The 19,972-nt window shown below is 36.6% G+C and overlaps 1 protein-coding gene across 1 annotated transcript in view; it reads left to right on the forward strand.

The window, feature by feature from the left end:
- Nucleotides 1-2,912: 2,912 nt before the first annotated feature.
- The window catches only part of GPC6 (glypican 6), a 1,194,356-nt gene continuing 1,177,296 nt past the window's right edge, over nt 2,913-19,972 (forward strand). The window contains exons 1-2 of the mRNA XM_065533385.2: nt 2,913-3,426; nt 16,470-16,587. Coding sequence (XP_065389457.1) covers nt 16,554-16,587 — 34 coding nt within the window. The 5' untranslated portion in view covers nt 2,913-3,426; nt 16,470-16,553. The remainder of the gene's footprint in view (nt 3,427-16,469; nt 16,588-19,972) is intronic.

Raw genomic sequence — 19,972 nt, forward strand, 5'->3', positions numbered from 1 at the left:
GTGTGCCACATTTGCTTAATCCAGTCTGTCATTGAGGACATTTGGGTTGGTTCCAAGTCCTTGCTATTGTGAATAGTGCTGCAATAAACATACATGTGCATGTGTCTTTATAGCAGCATTAAAATCGCCTTTTCTACAAGGCAGAAATAAATTGTATTTCTACAGAACAGAGATTTTTGTATTTCTATGTACAATAATCATTTGCACTACTATAAGCTTTCCACAGTTTAAAGAGTTGTAAAGTAATCTAGTCAAAGACACACAACAGTTGCTATAGAATGAGGTATCTCTAAAGGGCCAGCTAGAGAATGCCAGCATTCCACTGAAGGCTATTCAGTAATTTTATTTTTTCCGTTTTAAAATCTTTCATTTTTTCCGCAAAAACCCTGAAGAGGAAGCAAACTGCTGACCCAGAAAAACAAGGTATTAACAGCAAAGGTGAAGAGAATACATTAAAACACCAACGGGGAAATGATGTCAGAAAGGTAGACTTGAATACATTGTAATGTCACAAAACAGTGTAAGGTATTCAGGGAATATTATAATCCAATCTAGTTGGAAAGTGAGATTTCAGTAAAGTTGGATTTTGAAGGAGCATTGGTTTTAAGCAGTGAATAACCTTATAGCTGGTTCCACAACCCTTCCTCAAAGATGACTATTGGTGCCACGGAGAGGGAAGTAGAGTGAAGGGCTATTGGAATGAAGGTATTCTATAAATGTGTGGAAAATTGTAAAGACCATGTATTATATTTAGGGTGGAAAAAAAGAGCATTGGTGGGGATGGAGAAGAAATGTCAACACAAAAGTCATTCCAGAAAGGGAATTGGATCTGAGAATCTGTAGAACGAGGACAGTGTCTTTTTTTGTTTTGTTTTGTTTTGTTTTAGATGGAGTCTTGCTCTGTCCCCCAGGCTGGAGTGAAGCCGCGCAATCTCAGCTCACTGCAACCTCCTCCTCCCGGGTTTCAGCAATTCTCCTGCCTCAGCCTCCCGAGCAGCTGGGATAACAGGCGCCCACCAGCACGGCCGGCTAATTTTTGTATTTTTAGTAGAGATGGGGTTTCACCATGTTAGCCAGGCTGGTCTCAAACTCCTGACTTCAGGCATCTGCCCGCCTCGGCCTCCCAGAAGTGTTGGGATTACAGGCGTGAGCCACCACGCCTAGCCTCATTTTGACCTTTGGTGATTTGCCTCCTTAAGCCCAAAGTTGAGACACTTTTTTCATCTTAAATTGTTGCTTTAGCCCATGGCAAATATACAGGTAGATATTCCATTTAGTGGGTAAAATTTGTGTATCAATATATGTACAGGATGACTTGTATCTGATTTAAATGCATATATAGGAAGCTGCCATTAGATAACTTCCAAAGGAACTTCATTACAGCCAGGGGTAGTTTACACACAATTAGCATAGTCAAAAGGAAATGTTGAATATATGTATCCAAATTTTAGAAGTAGCACAATACAAATAAATAGATTCCAGAATTTATTTAATACATTTTAATTTCATAATAAAAAAGAAAAATGACTATTTAATGAATAGATATAAATAGATGCCATTTTTAAAATTCTTCGTCTTAGAAATTTGGAACATTTTTGTTGTTGTTGTTAGATACTTGAGGTGAATATAAGATACTTCACAATTCATGATGGTTACTTTTATAGCAATAACTTGGTAATATACTCTCATCTATTTTAAAATTTGCTATTAATACATTTATAGATCAGTCTTTAAAAAATAATGGGCAACTATCACAAACTATATGCCTTTTTTTTTCAGCAGGCAGAGAATTATGTTCTGACACAAATGACATTTTTCTGCCTCCCTCAGAATATTTTTAACTGCGAACTCATGGGGGAGATTGTAGTAATAAAAACACAACCTAGCAATGAATTTATTATAGTAGAATTTTTATTATAAAGATGTTAAGTCAGGAGAAATGGTTTATGATACTGCCGATTCTTAAAACATGAATGGCTTTCTCCTCCCCAGTTTTAGCAAAGTCTGATAAAAAAAAAAAAAAAAAAAGACAATGAGACCATGCGGAAAATGTAGAGTTATAGCTGTTCGTTTACCTCTTAGATCCTCAGTCATGAATTTAGGATTCGACTTTGACTTATAGAGCACATTTCATTAAAATAATTTTTATCACTGAAATCTTCCATCCCAAAGCTTCTTTCTAGTGCTCTTTATGAAAAGAAAATGAATTTCTATTTTTGCAACTGGTAAAGAGATGTGCTAATCAGTTTTTCCTGTCTTAATAGATAAACTGATTTTATATTAGAAGAGAAAATCTGCACCATTATTTTCCGAGCAATCTAGAGCTGGAAGGGCAGATATGGGGCACAAATTCCACTTGTCACCTACCTTCTTCCCAATGCAAACATTACTAACCTTGCAATGCTCTTTTTTTCTGTAAGACCGGAAATAACCTCAGAGTAATCTTCAAATCAGTTGGAGTTAGCACAAAAAAGAAAAACCAATTGCCATCCCTGATTTCATGGTCTAGCAGGAATAAAATAATTTAACAATGACAATTTTATTTCAAATAAAATTGAAATAATAGCCATCGCCACTATATATAGAGTTCACTGTTTCACTGATGCTGCTGTACCATGCAGACAAACAAATGGTGGTCAAAACAACTATAACAATGAGAGGCAGGACTAGCTGGATTTCCTAGGCGGACTAAGAATCCCTAAGACTAGCAGGGAAGGTGACCGCATCCACCTTTAAATGCGGGGCTTGCAACCTAGCTCACACCTGACCAATCAGGTAGTAAAGAGAGCTCACTTAAGTGCTAATTAGGCAAAAACAGGAGGTAAAGAAATAGCCAATCATCTATCGCCTGAGAGCACAGCGAGAGACAATGCTGGGAGGTAAACTCAGGCATTCGAGGCAGCAACCGCTACCCTCTTTGGTTCCCCTCCCTTTGTATGGGAGCTCTGTTTTCACTCTAAAATCTCTTCTGGTCTGTGTTTGTTACCGCTGAGCTTTCCCTCGCCTACCACCACTGCTGTTTGCTGCTGTGGCAGACCCGCCACTGACTTCCAACCTTCCGGATGCCGCAGCGTTTCCGATGTGCTCCTGATCCAGCGAGGCGCCCGTTGCCGCTCCCCACAGGGCTAGAGGCGTGCCCTGCCGTTGTTCCTGCACAGCTAAGTGCCCGGGTTCGTCCTAGTCGAGCTGAACGCTAGTCACTGGGTTCCACCGTTCTCTTCTACGACCCACGACTTCTGATAGAGCTATAACACTCACTGCATGGCCCAAGATTCCATTCCTTGGAATCCCTGAGGCGAAGAACCCCAGGTCAGAGGACAGGAGGCTTGCCACCATCTTGGAAGCGGCCCACAGCCATTTTGGAAGCACCCACCACCACTTGGGAGCTCTGGGAGCAAGGACCCCCGGTAACAATAAGAAATGAAAGTTAGTATGTAATGATTATAATAACAGATTCAATTATTCATGTTTCTTGCCATTGATAGTTCTAACAATTTACCAAAACATGGATAATTTCTTTTCCAAATATTTCTAATGGAGGTACTGATAAATTAATGCAGTCGTATAATTTCTAGTTTTTGTGTAATGAGTTCAAAATACACAGCTTCCAGGCCTACAGGATATATTTGCCATGAAAATTTAATAAAGGCAATAAATCAAAACACTTTATACATTATACATGTATAAATATATTTGTATTGGTTATACATGTGCATGAACACATAAATTTAGCATGGTAGAGACCAGCTTTCCAGGATCCTCAGACTTCTACACTGGTTCTAAATATGAAAATAGTCAAAATAGTCATAAAATGAAATAGACAAAAAGTTAAAGGTTTCGGAGAGTCAGGATGCCATTCTTGACATTGAAATGTGAGTTGTGATTCTCGCAGTGATAAGATAATTCCAATTTTGATTTATAATGTTTACTTAATATAGATTTTATTTGGATAATAGAGTATATAAAATGACAGGAAAATTCAAGTTACTGAACAAATGATATCTGTAATTCCACCCTCTGGAGAAGCAGACCACAGGGTCTTTGAGAATAAGCAGCATGCCTTTATTCATGTTTACATCCTCACACTTAGGATGTGCTTGATACATGCCTTTGAGTAGTAATGAATGGTTGATTAGTTTCCCTGGTAAAATGATAGGAATGTCTGTTTGGTTGCAGTGTCTCTGTGTTTGCCTGACCCTGACGGTAGAGTAAGGATGCAGTGGAAAATTCATTTGAAGAGAGGATCACCATGTCTTTCTCTATACAGTGCTCCTGGACGTCCAAGAACATGTGCATGTCTATGAACTATTTGGGCTAAGAGAGAAAGATAACAAAGGTGGTGATAAATCAGATGGAGAGAGCAAGACCAGTTCTGTCAGAATTAGATTTTTTAACATAAACGACCACCCTATGATGAGATACAGCCTAGAGAATCTGTGAGGTGATCTCTGATGGAGGTGACAAGAGTATTACCAGATCTCTGGTGTGGATCCTGTTCGCTGTTGCAGACTCAAACTATCCTACATCTGTCAGGTACCTACATAAGAGGTCCATCTTCATAACCAAAGGGAACTTTCCAGATCAATGGTCGCCTAGTATTTGGGGCCACCATAAACCAGTGTGTTTTAGTAATGCTTGCTAACTTCTGATTTGGAAAGTACTTATAATTCATTCAATTTCCCCTCAGTTTAAGAGAAATAAATTTTATGAACTTTCTCTCATTAGCTAATGTTGAAGGCTCTTTTTAAAAAAACTTTTTGCCATAAGAAAATTTTGAGAACATCAAACTTTAAAACATGTCATATAGTCATGAATTGAGTTTGCAGAGGACAAGTTAATATGAGGATTAACAAAATACTTCTTATCTTTGCTGGTTCTATTATATTTTTGACCCTTTGATGAAAGATCATTTATCAGAACCATAGGCTTCACAGAAAAGAGCAAGAGAGCAAAACTATCTACTGCTAGATAATTATAGAGCTAATTCTTAGAAAGAAATGTTAGTGTCTATGAAATTTGTTCCTCAATTTGGTCCCCTATGGATTTTGTTTTTGTTCACTGTATCTGCTGAGGCTTTTCAGGTATGCAACATACTGAAAAAGGCATAATTAGAATGTTCACTCAACACATAGATAGTTTTGAGGGCTTTCAATCTTGCATTTTCAAAGCAACTTTTAATGTTGCTATTTTCTGGAATTTGATCAATGGTTGTATTAATGTTTTCCATTGCTGCTATAACAAATTACCACAAAATTTGTGGCTTAAAACAACAAAAAATTATTTACAGTTTTATTTAAAGTTTGCTTACAGTTCTAAAGGTCAGAAGGCCCCAACGTGTCATATGGGACTAAAATTAAGGTGTTGTAGCACTGCATTCGTTCTGCAGATTCTGGGGGAGAATTCAGCCTTTGTGTGGTCCAGCTTCTCAAAAGCACCTGCATTCTTTCACCTGTGGTTCCCTTCTAGAGGTCACAGCACTTTGACCTCTCCTTCTCTGACTCTATCCCTCCTACTTCCTTCTTATAAGGACCTTGTGATTATACTGAGCCCGCCTAGATAATCCAGAATAATCTCCCCATCCCAAAGAGCCTTAAATTAATCACATGTGCAAAGCTCCTTTTGCCATGCAAGGCAACATATTCACAGGTTCTAGGGATTAGGATTTGGACTTCTTTGGGGGACCATTTTTCTGCCTAACACAGTGGTCAAATATTAAGGTGAGTTTTTATAAATACTTTCCCTAATTTTAAGTAAATAAAAGCTCTGTTTTTATTTGAGGGTGAAAAATATAGAGATCATATTCTCTAACACAGTGTCTTAAAATAGTAAACTATAAATATTTTTATTCCAAATAAAGAGTTCAAGTAAGATAGATGCCAGTAACAAAACGGTCATTGATAATATTTAGACAGATGCTAACACTGTAAAAAACAAGGAATGTAATGATTGTTTTCCACTTATGAGAAAATATACTCAGAACTGATGTTTAGTCAATAATTTTGGAAGTGGATAAATAAAATATGATATTTGATGGAATACCATCACCGTTAAAATAAATGAAAAATATCTGTATTTAAGAATAAGAATACAGTCAATAACACAAAATAAGTAATGAAAGCATGTTTCAAACTAACTTTTCCCACTACAATATCAAGTCCAGCTTCGATCAGATGGACATGGATATGCTTTACTCATGAAAATTAACTGAGCTCTACGTTTTTGGTATGTGCACTTTTTGTATGTATTATACTTTAAAACAACTTTTTAAAAGTTGTAGCATATTCTGATCATAAGATTATTACATTTATATAAATTTTATGATGTAATTACTACTACTTATTGTTTATGCAAGTATAAAGTACACATTATGTACCAAAACTGTGTCAGGCAGTCAACATTCTTCATATCATCAAATCCTGGAATTAACCTGTGGTATAAGTTTAAACTTATTATCCAGAGAAAGACTCAAGAGGTTTAAAGAAGTTAATTTACACAGGTCACAGAGCTAGTAGTCCAGGAAGCAATATTTGAAACCAACACAGGTACTGGTTATAACTGCCACTCTTTTTTTAACTAATGTAAGAAATTTTAAACATTTCTAATTCCCACATGTATAGAAACATTGTATCTAAACACCATAAAGGTTATATATGTTATATATGACAAACATACAGCTAATATACTCAACAGGGAAAAGTTGAAAGCTTTTCTTCTAAGATCTGGAACAGAACAGGATTCTCACTCTTGCCACTTTATTCAACACAGTACTGGAAGTCTTAGCCAGAGCAATTAGACCAAAAAAAAAAACCAAAAAAAAAAAAACAAACAAAAAAAAATGAAGAAGAAAAAGGCATCTAAACTAGAAAGGAACATGTTAAATCATCCCTGTTTGCAGATGACATGATCTTATAGAAAAACCTAAAGATTTCACACACACACAATCTATGAAAAGAAACACATTCAGTAACGTTGCAGGATACAAAATCAACATAAAAATTCATAGCATTTCTATACACTGATAGCCAATTATCTGAAAAAGAAATCAAGAGAATAATTGCATTTACAATAGCTACAAGAAAACCCACATGGAAATAAAATTGACTAAGAAGATGATAGATCTCTACACTGATATTATTAAACATTGAAGAAAGAAGTTGAAGAAGATACAAATAAATGAAAAGATGTCCCATTTTCATAAATTGGAAGACATAATATTGTTTAATTGTCTGTATTACCGAAAGTGATATACAAATTCAATGTAGTCCCTATCAAAATACTAATGACATTCTTCACAGAAATAGAAAAAATTCCTAAAATTTGTGTGGGACAACAGGAGACTCCAAATGACCAAAGCAAACTTGAGCATAAAGAAAAAAAACTGGGGCATCAGACTACCAATATAAACTCTAACGCTATAGTAATGAAAACAGCATAGTGCTGGCATAAATGCAAACACATAGACCAGTAGGACAGAGTAGAGAGCCCAGAAATAAATCCACACGTTGGCAGTCAACTGATTTTCAGCAAAGGTGCCAAGAACACACAATGGGGAAAGGACAGTCTCTTTAATAAGTGGTTTTGGTAACACTGGATATCTACAGGCAGAACAAGGCAATTTAGACACTTATCTCTCACCATATACAAAAATCAACTCAAAATGGGATTGAGACTTAAATGTGTAAGACCTAAAACTATAAACTACTAGAAGAAAACATGGGGAAAACTCCATGACATTGGTCTGAGTAATGATTTTTTTGATATAACCACAGAAGCATAGGCAACTAAAGCAAAAATAAATTGTATTATATCGAATTAAAAAGCTTCTGCACAGCAAAAGAAACCGTCAACAAAGTGCAGAGACAACCTATAGAATGAGAGAAAGTATCTGCAAGCTATACATCTCATAATGGCTAATATCCAAAATATAAGACCTGTAAACAACTCAATATCAAGAGAACAAATAACCCAGTTTAAAAATGTGCAAAAGACTTGAATATATATTTCTCACAAAGAGACATATGAATGGCCAACTGATATATGAAAAAAATGCTCAACATCACTAGTAATCAGAGAAATGCAAATCAAAATGACAATGGAATACAACCTCACACCAGTTAGAATGGTTATTAACAAAAAGACAGAAGATAACAAGTGTTGGCAAGGATGTAGAAAAAGGGAACCCTTGCACGCTGTTGGTGGAATGTAAACTAGTATAACCAGTATGGAAAACAGGATGGAAGTTTCTCAAAGAATTAAAAATAGGACTACCATATGTTCAAGAAGTCCCACTACTGGGTAAATATCGAAAGCAAAGGAAATGAGTATATGAAAGAGATATCTATGCTGCCATGTTTATTGCAGTACCATTCACAATAGCCAAGATATGGAATCAAACTAAGATAAATGGATTGAGAATCAATAGATGAAAGGATTAAGAAACTGTTGTAAATATACTCAATGGAATACTATTCAGCCATAAAAAAGGAAGTCCTGTCATTTGAGACAACATGGATGATCTGAAGATTATGTTAAGTAAAATAAGCCAGGCAGAGAAAGATAAATACCACATGATCTCACTCACATGTGGAATTTAAAAAAGATTGTCTCATAGAAATAGAGAGTAGATTGGTGGTTACTAGAAGCTAAGATGGTTGGGAGAATATTGAGGACTGTTGGTCGAAGGATACAAAATTACAGTTAAATAGGAGGAGTAAGTTTCAAGAGATGGATTGTATAGCATAGTGACTATATTAATGATGCTATATTCCTGAAAAAATGCTAAAAGTGGATGTTGTTTTCATCACAAAAAATGGTAACTATGTGAATTAATGAATATGCTAGTTAGCTAGATTTAGCTATTCCACAATGTGTATATCCTTCAAAAGAGCATGTTGTACACAATAAATGCATACAATTTTATTATATCTGTCAATTAACTAAATAAATTTGAAAAAATAAGTTTCAATATGCATGAAAGTGTTACTAATATAGTATCATGTACATGTGATCTTTACCATTTCCCAAGAAATGTATTATATTTCTTAGAAATGAATTGTAATAGCACACATTAATTCACTAGTGAAACTGAAGCTCTCCTATTGACCCATAACACTCTTCTGAAAATCTAAGATTTTTTAAATTCTAATTTAAACTTCATTTTCTTGATCATACCACTACTTTTTATTAATCAAAATTACTAACATATTTTAAAGAATAGAAAACTGATAATTTCAGATTCTTCTGCAAAGCAACAGCCAAGAGATGAATATTCTGTTATTTGTGGCCAGCTAAAATACTATGTTAGATTATGAAAAATTGAAATTTTTGGCTGGGCGCGTTCGCTCATGCCTGTAATCCCAGCACTTTGGGAGGCCGAGGTGGGCGGATCACGAGGTCAGGAGATGGAGACCATCCTGGCTAACACGGTGAACCCCATCTCTACTAAAAATATAAAAAAGTAGTCGGGCGTGGTGGCGGGTGCCTGTAGTCCCAGCTACTTGGGAGGCTGAGGCAGGAGAATGGCGTGAACCCGGGAGGCGGAGCTTGCAGTGAGCTGGGACTGCACCACTGCACTCCAGCCTGGGCGACAGAGCAAGACTCCGTCTCAAAAAAAAAAAAAAAAAAAAAAAAAAAGAAAAATTCACATTTTCTCCGTAACATATAGAAACATTTTTAGTAGGTTTAAAATGATTAGTCTTGATGAAGTTTATGAGTATGTGGAGCAGATAGTGAATGTTAAGGTGGGCAAACTAAATTTATTAATCTGATCTTTTATATATTCTCAAGTGTATTAGTTTCTGAGATCCTGAGTGGCAATTACAGGTAAGACCTTTTTCTAGGGCCCAGAGTAATCAATTCTCATAACAAAAACAAATTCCCCTGTCTTGTTTTCTCAGGTTTCTGAGTCAGTGATCTTTCAATTAAAGTGTAGCAAAATCACAATTGCAAGCACAGCCAGACCCTGCTTTGATTGCTTTTAGGAAAGTTACATAAAGAAGCCAATTATTAATTAACAAGACATAAATTATAATGTGGCTCATATTTTCATTAAATATATATTATATAGATTAATTGGATTGAAGTGGTACCCTTTCAAGAAATAATGGTCAAACCTACATTTTTAAGTAGGCTTGAGATTACAAATGTTAAAGCCAGGATCTCTGTATCTGTTTGCCCTTCTTGAGGCCTTTGGCTATATTACCTTTTATTTCTTGTCCGATTTAATTTTTAAATAATTTTAAACATGAAAGGACCCTGAATTCAATGAAGCTCTAGAGTGGAGTCTCATGAGGGCAGAGACACAGTCTGCAGTTTCACAATTTTATAACAAGTTCTAGCATGATGATTCTGGGAATGAATGGCTGAATGAACAGTCTGTTTACAGAAGTCAGAATGATAACAAATTGTGGAGTTGAAATCATAGACTGAGGAAGATCGCCAGCCCTGTCATAACATTGGAGAACCTGAGGCAAGTGTACAAATGGGCGTCCACAGAAGGTATCGCCTGTAGACTGACAATCAGAGCTCCTGTCCTATTCACTACACCAAATTGCAGGGTCTTCTGGGTTTCCAGATGTCTTTTTCAAAATTTTCTAAGTCTTCCTCCAGTCTCTCAGATGACCAGGACTGGCATATCCCTTTAGGTATGGTGTCCCAAACCTAAACCTGGACATGCATGGGCCTTGCACCCATTTCTCCCATTTGGGGTGCTCTCCAAGCTTATAATCACTCTCTCTTGTTTATCCATGCATGCATGTATTTATGTATACACACTCTTTCTCTCTCTTTGTGTCTCTATCTCTCTTTTTGATGTGGGTTGTCCAGAGCCTTGAAGTTGCTCAAGGACTCACTCTTGTATGGTCATTCTGGGGTTCTGACTGTGCTGTTTATGGTTTACTGGAGAGTCACTCCCTTTCATCTCTTTGCTGGGATCACCAACAGCTTCAGTCTGTGTCTGAGTCTTTGCAACTCAGGAACCTGGGAACAGCTGACATTGCAGAGGCCATACAGAGGCATGGTGGTCTTTTGTGCTGTCTCCCAATTTTAAATGATGACACTGCTTTAAATTATTTCAAGGCCAAGAAAACACATATGTGTGTCAGATCAGTTCCTGGGACTGCCATTTCATATTATAGAACCTTGAATATTAAAAGGGCTACTTGAATTTCCCTGTATCTTCTCAAGGCATGTTCCCTAAATATCTCGATAGGACCCTGGACAGTAAGACTCCCCTAGAAGCCAGAGGTTGGCTTGGAAGAAAACTATCTTTAGTGACTCAGGCTGATTTATATTTTTTGAATGATAAAGGCAACTGTAGGACACATGTCTCCCTGGAGCAGAAAAATACAAGACAAACACGATTGTAATGTCTAACAGGGATGTTTATCATATTTTTTTCCTATTTAGCTCACCAGAGGGTCTTGACAGTCCCCGCTAGGCTAAACTTTGAGTGGCTTAAAGCCTGAGACCAGGGTTTGTTAACTACTGGGGCACAGTGCACTCAACAATTGCTTGTAGGACTTATGTTATAGGAAAATGTTGTAAGTGTGCATATCTATGTATCTATCTATCTATCTATCTATCTATCTATCTTTTTTTTTTTGAGATAGAGTTTCACTCTGTCGCCCAGGCTGGAGTGCAGTGGCACAATCTCGGCTCACTGCAACCTCCGCCTCCTGGGTTCAAGCAATTCTCTGCCTCAGCCTCCCAAGTAGCTGGCTAATTTTTGTTGTATTTTTAGTAGAAACAGGGTTTCAACATCTTGGCCAGGCTGATCTTGAATTCCTGACCTCATGATCCACCTGCCTCAGCCACCCAAAGTGCTGGAATTACAGGCACCTGCCACCATGCCCGGCTAATTTTTTTTGTATTTTTAGTGGAGATGGGGTTTCACCATCTTGGCCAGGATGATCTTGAACTCCTGACCTCATGATTCACCCTCCTCGGCCTCCCAAAGTGCTGGGATTACAGACATGAACCACTGTGCCCGGGCGTGTGCTTATACTTTTATAAATATAAGCTGTTACTTACTTCAAATCATTGTCCACATACTGCTTTGTAGCATATATATACATTTAAAAAATCTCAGAAATTTACTATTGTTTTTTGTCTTCTAGCATGTTTTTGTTGTCCTGACAACTGCTATCCACTTAGTCAGTGTATGGGTTGTCAGCTGAGATAACAAAGAAATCAATTCTCATCTTTTAAATTTCTAAAAATTCTCTTAAACTTAATGCAGAGATGGCAGTCTTAGCAGCCATGACTTTTGATTTGTAAGAGCTAGAAGCATTCAGAAAGAGGAAAGTTTCTTTTGAGCTCCAAAAGGTCTAAGATCTGAAGTATAGGCCATAAGCAATAGATTAGAGAGAACGCAAAATACATGCAGCCAGAGCCATTTCCTTGTCCCATCCTAGCTAAAAATGCTGGGAGAAGTGGGAGAGAGAATGCTGAAGGAAGCAAGTAGATGATAGAGTTTCCCCCATGTCCTGTCTATGGGCTGAACCCTAATGGGATTAGGGCTTCTACTGTGGAAAGATGTATATTCTGACTTTCCCATCTGGAGACATTCCTAGTCTGTAGCTTCTCTGATACACTTTGTATTACAATGACATGGGAGCTTTGAAACAGAAGGAATGCAGGGGCAAAGTGAGGGACATACAGAGAGGTGCAGGAGGCGACCCAGCCTTCCCATGCAATCAACAAAAGGGCAGAGGGAAGTTAAGATAGAGAGAAAACAAAACAAAAAATAAAACTCTACTGGAAGTTCACGCACACTGGTGTGTGTGCGGGAAGTCTAAGTCAGAAGAAGGGTAGTGCAACCTAGGATACAGTGTAGACTAGATAGCCAGGGACTGGACAAAAAATCCACTTCTCAGAAAATGCTTCTAGAACATAGCAATGACCAAGAATTTAGATGATTGATCTGCTTTCACCAATGTCTGGCTGTCTCACCATATCCTCATGGGAAAAAAGAACCCTCTCTGGGAAGGGAGATATGTCTGAAAAAGTTCTTATGTGACTAAATTTACCTGGAATTAGCAAGATAAAATTTTCTCCTACTGAGTAGAAGAAAGATTTGAAATAGAACTCAAATTCCATTACAGGAAAATAAAGGAGGTTCCATTTCTTAAACCTGAGTTTGTGGCCTGTGAAAATGCATGACCATTATACAAATATAAAATTTTCCATCTGAGCTGCTACCAATTGCAATACATAATAGTTTTGCATGATGATTAAGTAATTCTTTAAGTAAATTTGAAGAACATGTTTTGCCCGCAAGAATGGAAAAAAAAAAAATCTAGAAATCTTCTTGCCAAAGTCCAAAGACTTCTAGTGAATATTTAAATTCAATGTTGTGATGCCCTGTATTTTTGTTGAATGGTGAAGTAAGTGTGATTCATTAAGCTCTCATTCATTATGAAAACAGACTAGCAAATTATATCTTTTGTAAGTAAAATCATTATAAACATAATTTACAAAATACATTGTCCTTTCATGATCTTTCTAAAGGAAAAGCCAAATAGTTTTAAACACTTTGAAAGGGCATTATCATTTAAAAATCTTAGATCTTACTTCTTGTTAGTTATTTTTTGAAATATTTCTTGGGCAAATATCTACACTTGATTGTAATTTGCGCAGTACAAACTATTTTTTATGTGTACCCCAGAGAATCACGATCACTATGTTTTCGAGTGTAAAGTAAAAATGAAATTCTAGTTTCTTAAATACTGTATTCAAACGTTCTTTTCTTTTCCTCTCGAATTTGTGTAAGCCTGTCTTGCCCCTTAGAGACTGTAACATGATCCTTCATCTCTTCAATTTTTGTATTAAATCATTATTTTTGAACTTGTAAAAGCAACATATAAGCCAGGCAGCATGTTACAAATTTAAAATAAGCTTAACTCTCCATGGGGTTTTAAAATCAGTTATCTACTTAAGTTAAGGTGGAAGTCAGAGCAGATTTAGTGTCCTTCTATGCTATGCACACTCACAATACTGTTCATTACCACGAACATGCCGGTACATGTTTGTTTCCCAGGAAAAATAGAGCCCTATTCATTATTCATAGAGGTCCTCCTGTACAGTAAAGACATTCATTCTCTAATGGCTCTATGACTAGGGTGTTGTGAAGCCCAAAGATGTTTTTTTTGGAAGACAGTTTACCAATTACAAGCAAACAGCACTGGATTGCTTAGTAATGTCCTTAACATTGATTGGCTATGATTGCAAATGAACATCAGGAGAAATCCAAAGGCACGTCACTGCCTGTTTCTATGCTTGCTTGCTTCAGACACCTCCCTGGAAACAGATCATTAGTAGATGGAACTTCCAACTGGCTAGCTCAGACTTTTTTTTTTTTTTTCTTCAAGTAACTTAAAAAATGTACACCAGATTTTCTCTCTCACAAACATTTAATTATTTCCCCCTGAAATGTAATAAAATGTGTGAAGTTAATATAGAAGCAAGTTTTAAAAATGATTGCCTGGAAGTGAGTTCAGGCTGTGAAGGCAAATAGACCATATTCTTCAAATAAAACACAATGATGTGTTATATGAAGCTAAATACAATACAATTTTCTGTGGCTGATAAAGAACATAGGATGTTGGCCTTACATGTTTGATGTAAATTCAGCAAACTTAAGCTCAGATTTTGACTTACCAATAAACAATAGAGATGAAGATCAGTGCTATTTTCTATCCATAGATCTAAAGATTATTGATAGTTGGTATTTATTATGCAGGCTGTAAACCCAGAATGTGACATAGTTGGACTTAATGTAGTCACACAATGGTTAGGAAACTTTGCTCAGTGTGGAAGATGGAAGTATGTTTGTGATCATTTTAAGGAATCAAAACTAAAACAAAATCACTTGTGCATAAAAATCTTAATTGAAAATGTTGGCATTGACAAAGAATATGCTACAGGTTTGTCTGGCCATATGGCAGAATTGTTTTCCTGACTTAGTAGAAAGCATATTTTATTGCTCAGTTCTTGTACTTACTCCTACCGATGACTAAGTTGAAGAAACAAATTTTCTTTGTCCTCCTGATGTCCATGTATATTCACTCCAGTCATGATGGGGCATGGTTGGAGTTTGAGAAGCTATGTAAATAAGAATGGAATAGTTTCTTGTAACTGGCCTAATAGATGACATTCATTATAAAAGAATCAGAGATTTTTAGGAATCAGCCTGGTTATTGGTATATCACTGGACTCATGTTGTTGACCTGGTTCCATTAAGATTTTTGAGTTTTTCTTTGTAGAATGGTATATTAATACCAACTTGGCTGTTTTCTCCTTCCCTTTCTTTTTTCTTTTTCTTTTTTTTTTTTTTTTTGAGACAGAGTCTTACTCTGTTACCCAGGCTGGAGTGCCGTGGTATAATCTCAGCTCACTGCAACCTCTGCCTACCAGGTTCAAGCAATTCTCCTGCCTCAGCTTCCCGAGTAGCTGGGACTACAAACTCGCACCACCATGCCCGGCTAATTTTTGTATTTTTAGTAGAGATGGGGTTTCCCTATGTTGGCCAGGCTGGTCTTGAACTCCTGACCTCGTGATTCACCCTCCTCGGCCTCCCAAAGTGTTGGGATTACAGGCCTGAGCCACCATGCCCGGCCCTCTCCTACTCTGTCTTTCTTATGACCAAACAATAGTCATTTTTATGGCTTCTAACTGGGATGTATGTGACTATAGCAATGAATACAGAAAAGCTAACTGAAATGATACTGCCTTATGGTGTAACAAGAAAACAAATGCATTTTATTGACTTCCATATACCACTAGATAAAGCAGATAATCCGTTCAAAATTTTCAATCAATTTTTTTTTTTTGCTAGAATCTATGGTAATTTACAATAATATTGAATGAATTTAATTATTGTATTTTGAAGTTATTAGAAAACTTCCCAAATTAAAAGCTTTGAGTATGTTACTTAATTTTAGAGTATTCAGATTGGTTTCAATTATTAAAAGTAATGTCGTATCAATATATGATCATAGATAGCAAGGTTTAGTCATATTAGTATCTTAAAATGTCTTCAGTTTTTTAATTCTAATCAAACAAGTCAAACAATTTTGTAATTTAAGTAATTTTTTTGTTTTCATCCTCTTATGTTAGTTTATATTAACATTTTTAAAAAACTTAATCAAAAAATTGTATCTTACTGCTCCTTCTGAGCAGGTGCCTTCTAAGCTGATGTTGCATAGAAAACAGTTACAAGAGCAGAGGCCTGCAGGTAGTAAGAAATAACAGCAATATTTTATGGGTTGATTATCAGTGTTTTCCAAAAACTAAGTCTGTCATACTGCTTGTTTAATGTCAAAATAATTAACAACAGATAATTAACTCAGGGCCTTTAAATCTGTGAAACAATTTTAATAAAGAGTTAATGTTCCATTGATGAAAGTTAGTGTCATGTGAAGAGCTATTCCCTACTGAATAAGTCTGTGTTGTTATCCACTTGCCTTAAGGAATGCCATTGTTTATGATGCCAGATGATCTGAAAACTATGCAAAGCTTCATTCATCCTTCACAAAAGCCAAACCACCAGAATAATGACTGGCAAGAAGCATGGTTTTAATAATCCAGGTATGTCAAATTTACTGCTTAGCTACAGAATCATCTCTCATAACATTAATATCTGAATTTATAACAAGACACAATCTTTTATTAACTACAAAAATGCAAGTTTATTCATTTGTGATAGGTTTTTCACCTTCGTCACTCTTACATTTACACATCTGATTTGGAAACACTTCAAAAATGCATGAGCTTCAAATAATGGCATTGTCAAATGCATCTATTAATATTGTGAGCCTTCAAGTCAAAATGAAACTCTTCCTGCTATACAATAAACTTTCCTAATGATGTTATGAAATGATGCTTAGCCAGTAGTACATTTGTTAAGATTGTTCCAAGGCATAGTCTTAACAGCAATTTTTGAAAGTAAATATTTGGTTACTCAATATTTAAATATATTTAATACCTAAGATGCAGTTCTAGGCATGAAAATCACTTAGAATCAATGAAGAGTAGACTCCTGGGTCATTAATATATATGAACATTTAAAAATAGTGTTTTATTTAATTTTATTGTTTAAGACAGAGTCTCACTGTCACCTAGGCTGGAATGCAGTGCACTATCACCACTCACTGCAGCCTTGACCTCTCAGGCTCCAGTGATCCTCCCACTTCAGCTTCCCAAGTAGCTGAGATTACAGGTGCACCTCACCACACCCAGCTAATTTTTGTGTATTTTGTAGAGATAGGATTTTGCTATGTTGTCCAGTCTGGTCTCAAACCCCTGGCCTCAGGTACTGGGATTATAGGTGTGAGCCACTGCACCTGGCCTGAAAATAGTATTTTAAATCATTGTGATGCCTTAATATATTTTCTATTCTGTGTTCTTGACTGTTAATAGTAATATTTTAGGTAACGATGAGTAGATCTTAAGATTATATGGAATATTTTTATTGTCTAAGTTTCTGACATATATGAAGACTAAACATAACTAAATAATTAGAGTCCTTTCAGTTCTCTTGGATAAACCCTGTTATAACTTTTAGGAGAAAATCTGGTTAAGTAGATCACATGATTCCTTTCTTTGAAGCCAAACAGTTCTGGCTTCAGAGTCTTAGAAGAATATTTCAAGACAAGAAGAATCTGCTGCCCCACAGTGTTCGGTTTTCCCCCAAGAGATCATTAGCATCCCAGTTTGTTCTCAGCTGCCCTAAAGATATAATTTTAATTGGTTTATATTAGCACTAGGTATACATTTAAGGCTCAATAAATGTTAAATGAACTATTAGGAGTTCACTGGATATGAACCACAAGATGGAAATGAAAGATTTTCACCATTTCTGGTCATTATTCACCCAAGTTTACCTTTTCTTTCTCTGTAACTCAGCAACCTTCCCATTATCCAGGCACCTGGCAGAGCTACTGTTGTTAAATTTCTGACAGCTTTTTCATTACAGGCCGTGTTTTTCAAGAGGCAGGTTAACTAAGCGATTTTGATTTGTGCCAAGCTGAGATGTGGAATAGGCACTTCAAGTCCATTCTCCTGTTTTCATAAGATTTTATTTGAAGTTATTTGTCCAACTTTGATCTAAAAAATACTAAGAAAAAACTAAAATTCACCCATTTTTTCATTCATGATTACTATAACTGAGCAAAAGGATGATAAATTCTGTTGTAGCTCTGCTTTTTTTTTCTTTATAAACCCAAGGCTTTTAAAAAATTAACATGAGACACTTCATACTTTTCAGAGTTATTATTTTATTCAGAAACATATTAATAGCCAATTGTTTTACTTACATGAGATAGAGTAAGACCTTTTCACTTTGTAAAACATGAACCAAATGCTATAATTTGTATTTATGTTAAACATGTGACATACTCATGTCAAAACACTATTTTTTATCTCTTAACCAAGGACTCATCTCTACTGTAGAAAACATGAAAAATGCAGATGAGAAGAAAAATTTAAAATCAACCAACCCAGTAAGATCATATTGGATTTCATTCTCTTTTTACGTCTACTCATTCTTCCTTGAAGTTTTAGAAACTTCTGGAAAATATTCCCGACTACCTCTCTACCCCTTCTACATACAGTTACCATGTTCTAATCAGTTTTACCTGGTATTTCCATGTTCTTTCCATCTACTTCACACACGACTCCATGTGGTTTAGCATCCACCCAGTTTACTACTATACTAAAATGTTTCTCTCAAAATTTCCAGTAAACTTCCTTATCATTGTCCAAGTACCATTATCTCCATGTCTTTCTTGTCCACTACAATTTGCTTTGTGTTTGAAAATGTCCTCACCTGGGTTCCACAATGCTACCTAATGTTTTTGTTCTCTTCTTACCTTTGCAACTATTCACTGTCTCTTGCCTTTAATTTATCTCATTATTCATTGAGTTTGGTGTATAGGTTAAATTGCTTTCACTTGTAAACGGTAGAATAACCAAGTAACAATGGCATAAACAACAGGTATTTATTAATTATTTAACAAGAAGTCCAGAGGTTGGAAGTCCTAAGGCTGGTTTGGTGACTCAAATAGGAACTCAAGGATCTAGGTTCTTTGCATCCCTCTATTGTCATTGTCTGTCTTCTAGCAATGTCTTGTTGAAACTAGGCCTCATAAAACTTAGAAACTAGGCCTCATATAGAAAAAATTAACACCAGGTGGCTCTGGATAGGGTCCCACCCTGCCTCGATAGGGACCCACCCTGATAGGGTCCCACCCTGCCAATTCCGGGAAACAACCTCATGGGGTCCCACCCTGCCAATTCCGGGGGTCCCACCCTGCCTCGAAGTTCCCGGAATCAACAACTCCAGGAAAAAACCTCATAAGGTCCTGCTCTAACCAATTAGCATAAGACACCTTGCTCAGGCCATAGCTAGACCCAATCATTTTGCGCCTTAAGCTTTGTTTGAATTTCGCGCCATAAGCTGTGTTTGAACTTGTGTTTGCCTATATAAACAGCCTGTAACAAGCAGTCGGGGTCCCAGGGCCAACTTAGAGCTTGGGACCCTAGCGCGCTAGTAATAAATAACTCTCTGCTGTGAATCTCGTGTCGGTGATCCTTCGCGGCGACCCCTGCCCAGGAGGGAATCGACAGTTCGGTTCCAACATTGTCTCTTACTCAGAAGGTTGGCTGTGTAGCTCTAAGAAGGCAGGAGGCTGATGCAAAATGACCCTTCTGCTCCTTTAATCAGTGAAAACACCTTTTTTTTTTTTTTTTTCCAGAAATCTCCATAAATCACATTGGCTAGAAGTGGGTCTTACACCCACTCCTACACCATTTAATGGAATAGGGTAAAGTGCTAATTGTGATTCATCCCTTGGTGGTGAGCGCAATGCCCCCTGACATAATCAGTCTTAGAGAAGCGAAAAAGAAATAGTGATGACTGTGGGATATGTGACTGACAGGGGCTGCTCCTCAAGACTACGTCTTTTATTCTCTA

The sequence above is a fragment of the Macaca fascicularis genome, chromosome 17 (assembly GCF_037993035.2).
Source record: "Macaca fascicularis isolate 582-1 chromosome 17, T2T-MFA8v1.1".
NCBI lineage: Eukaryota > Metazoa > Chordata > Mammalia > Primates > Cercopithecidae > Macaca > Macaca fascicularis.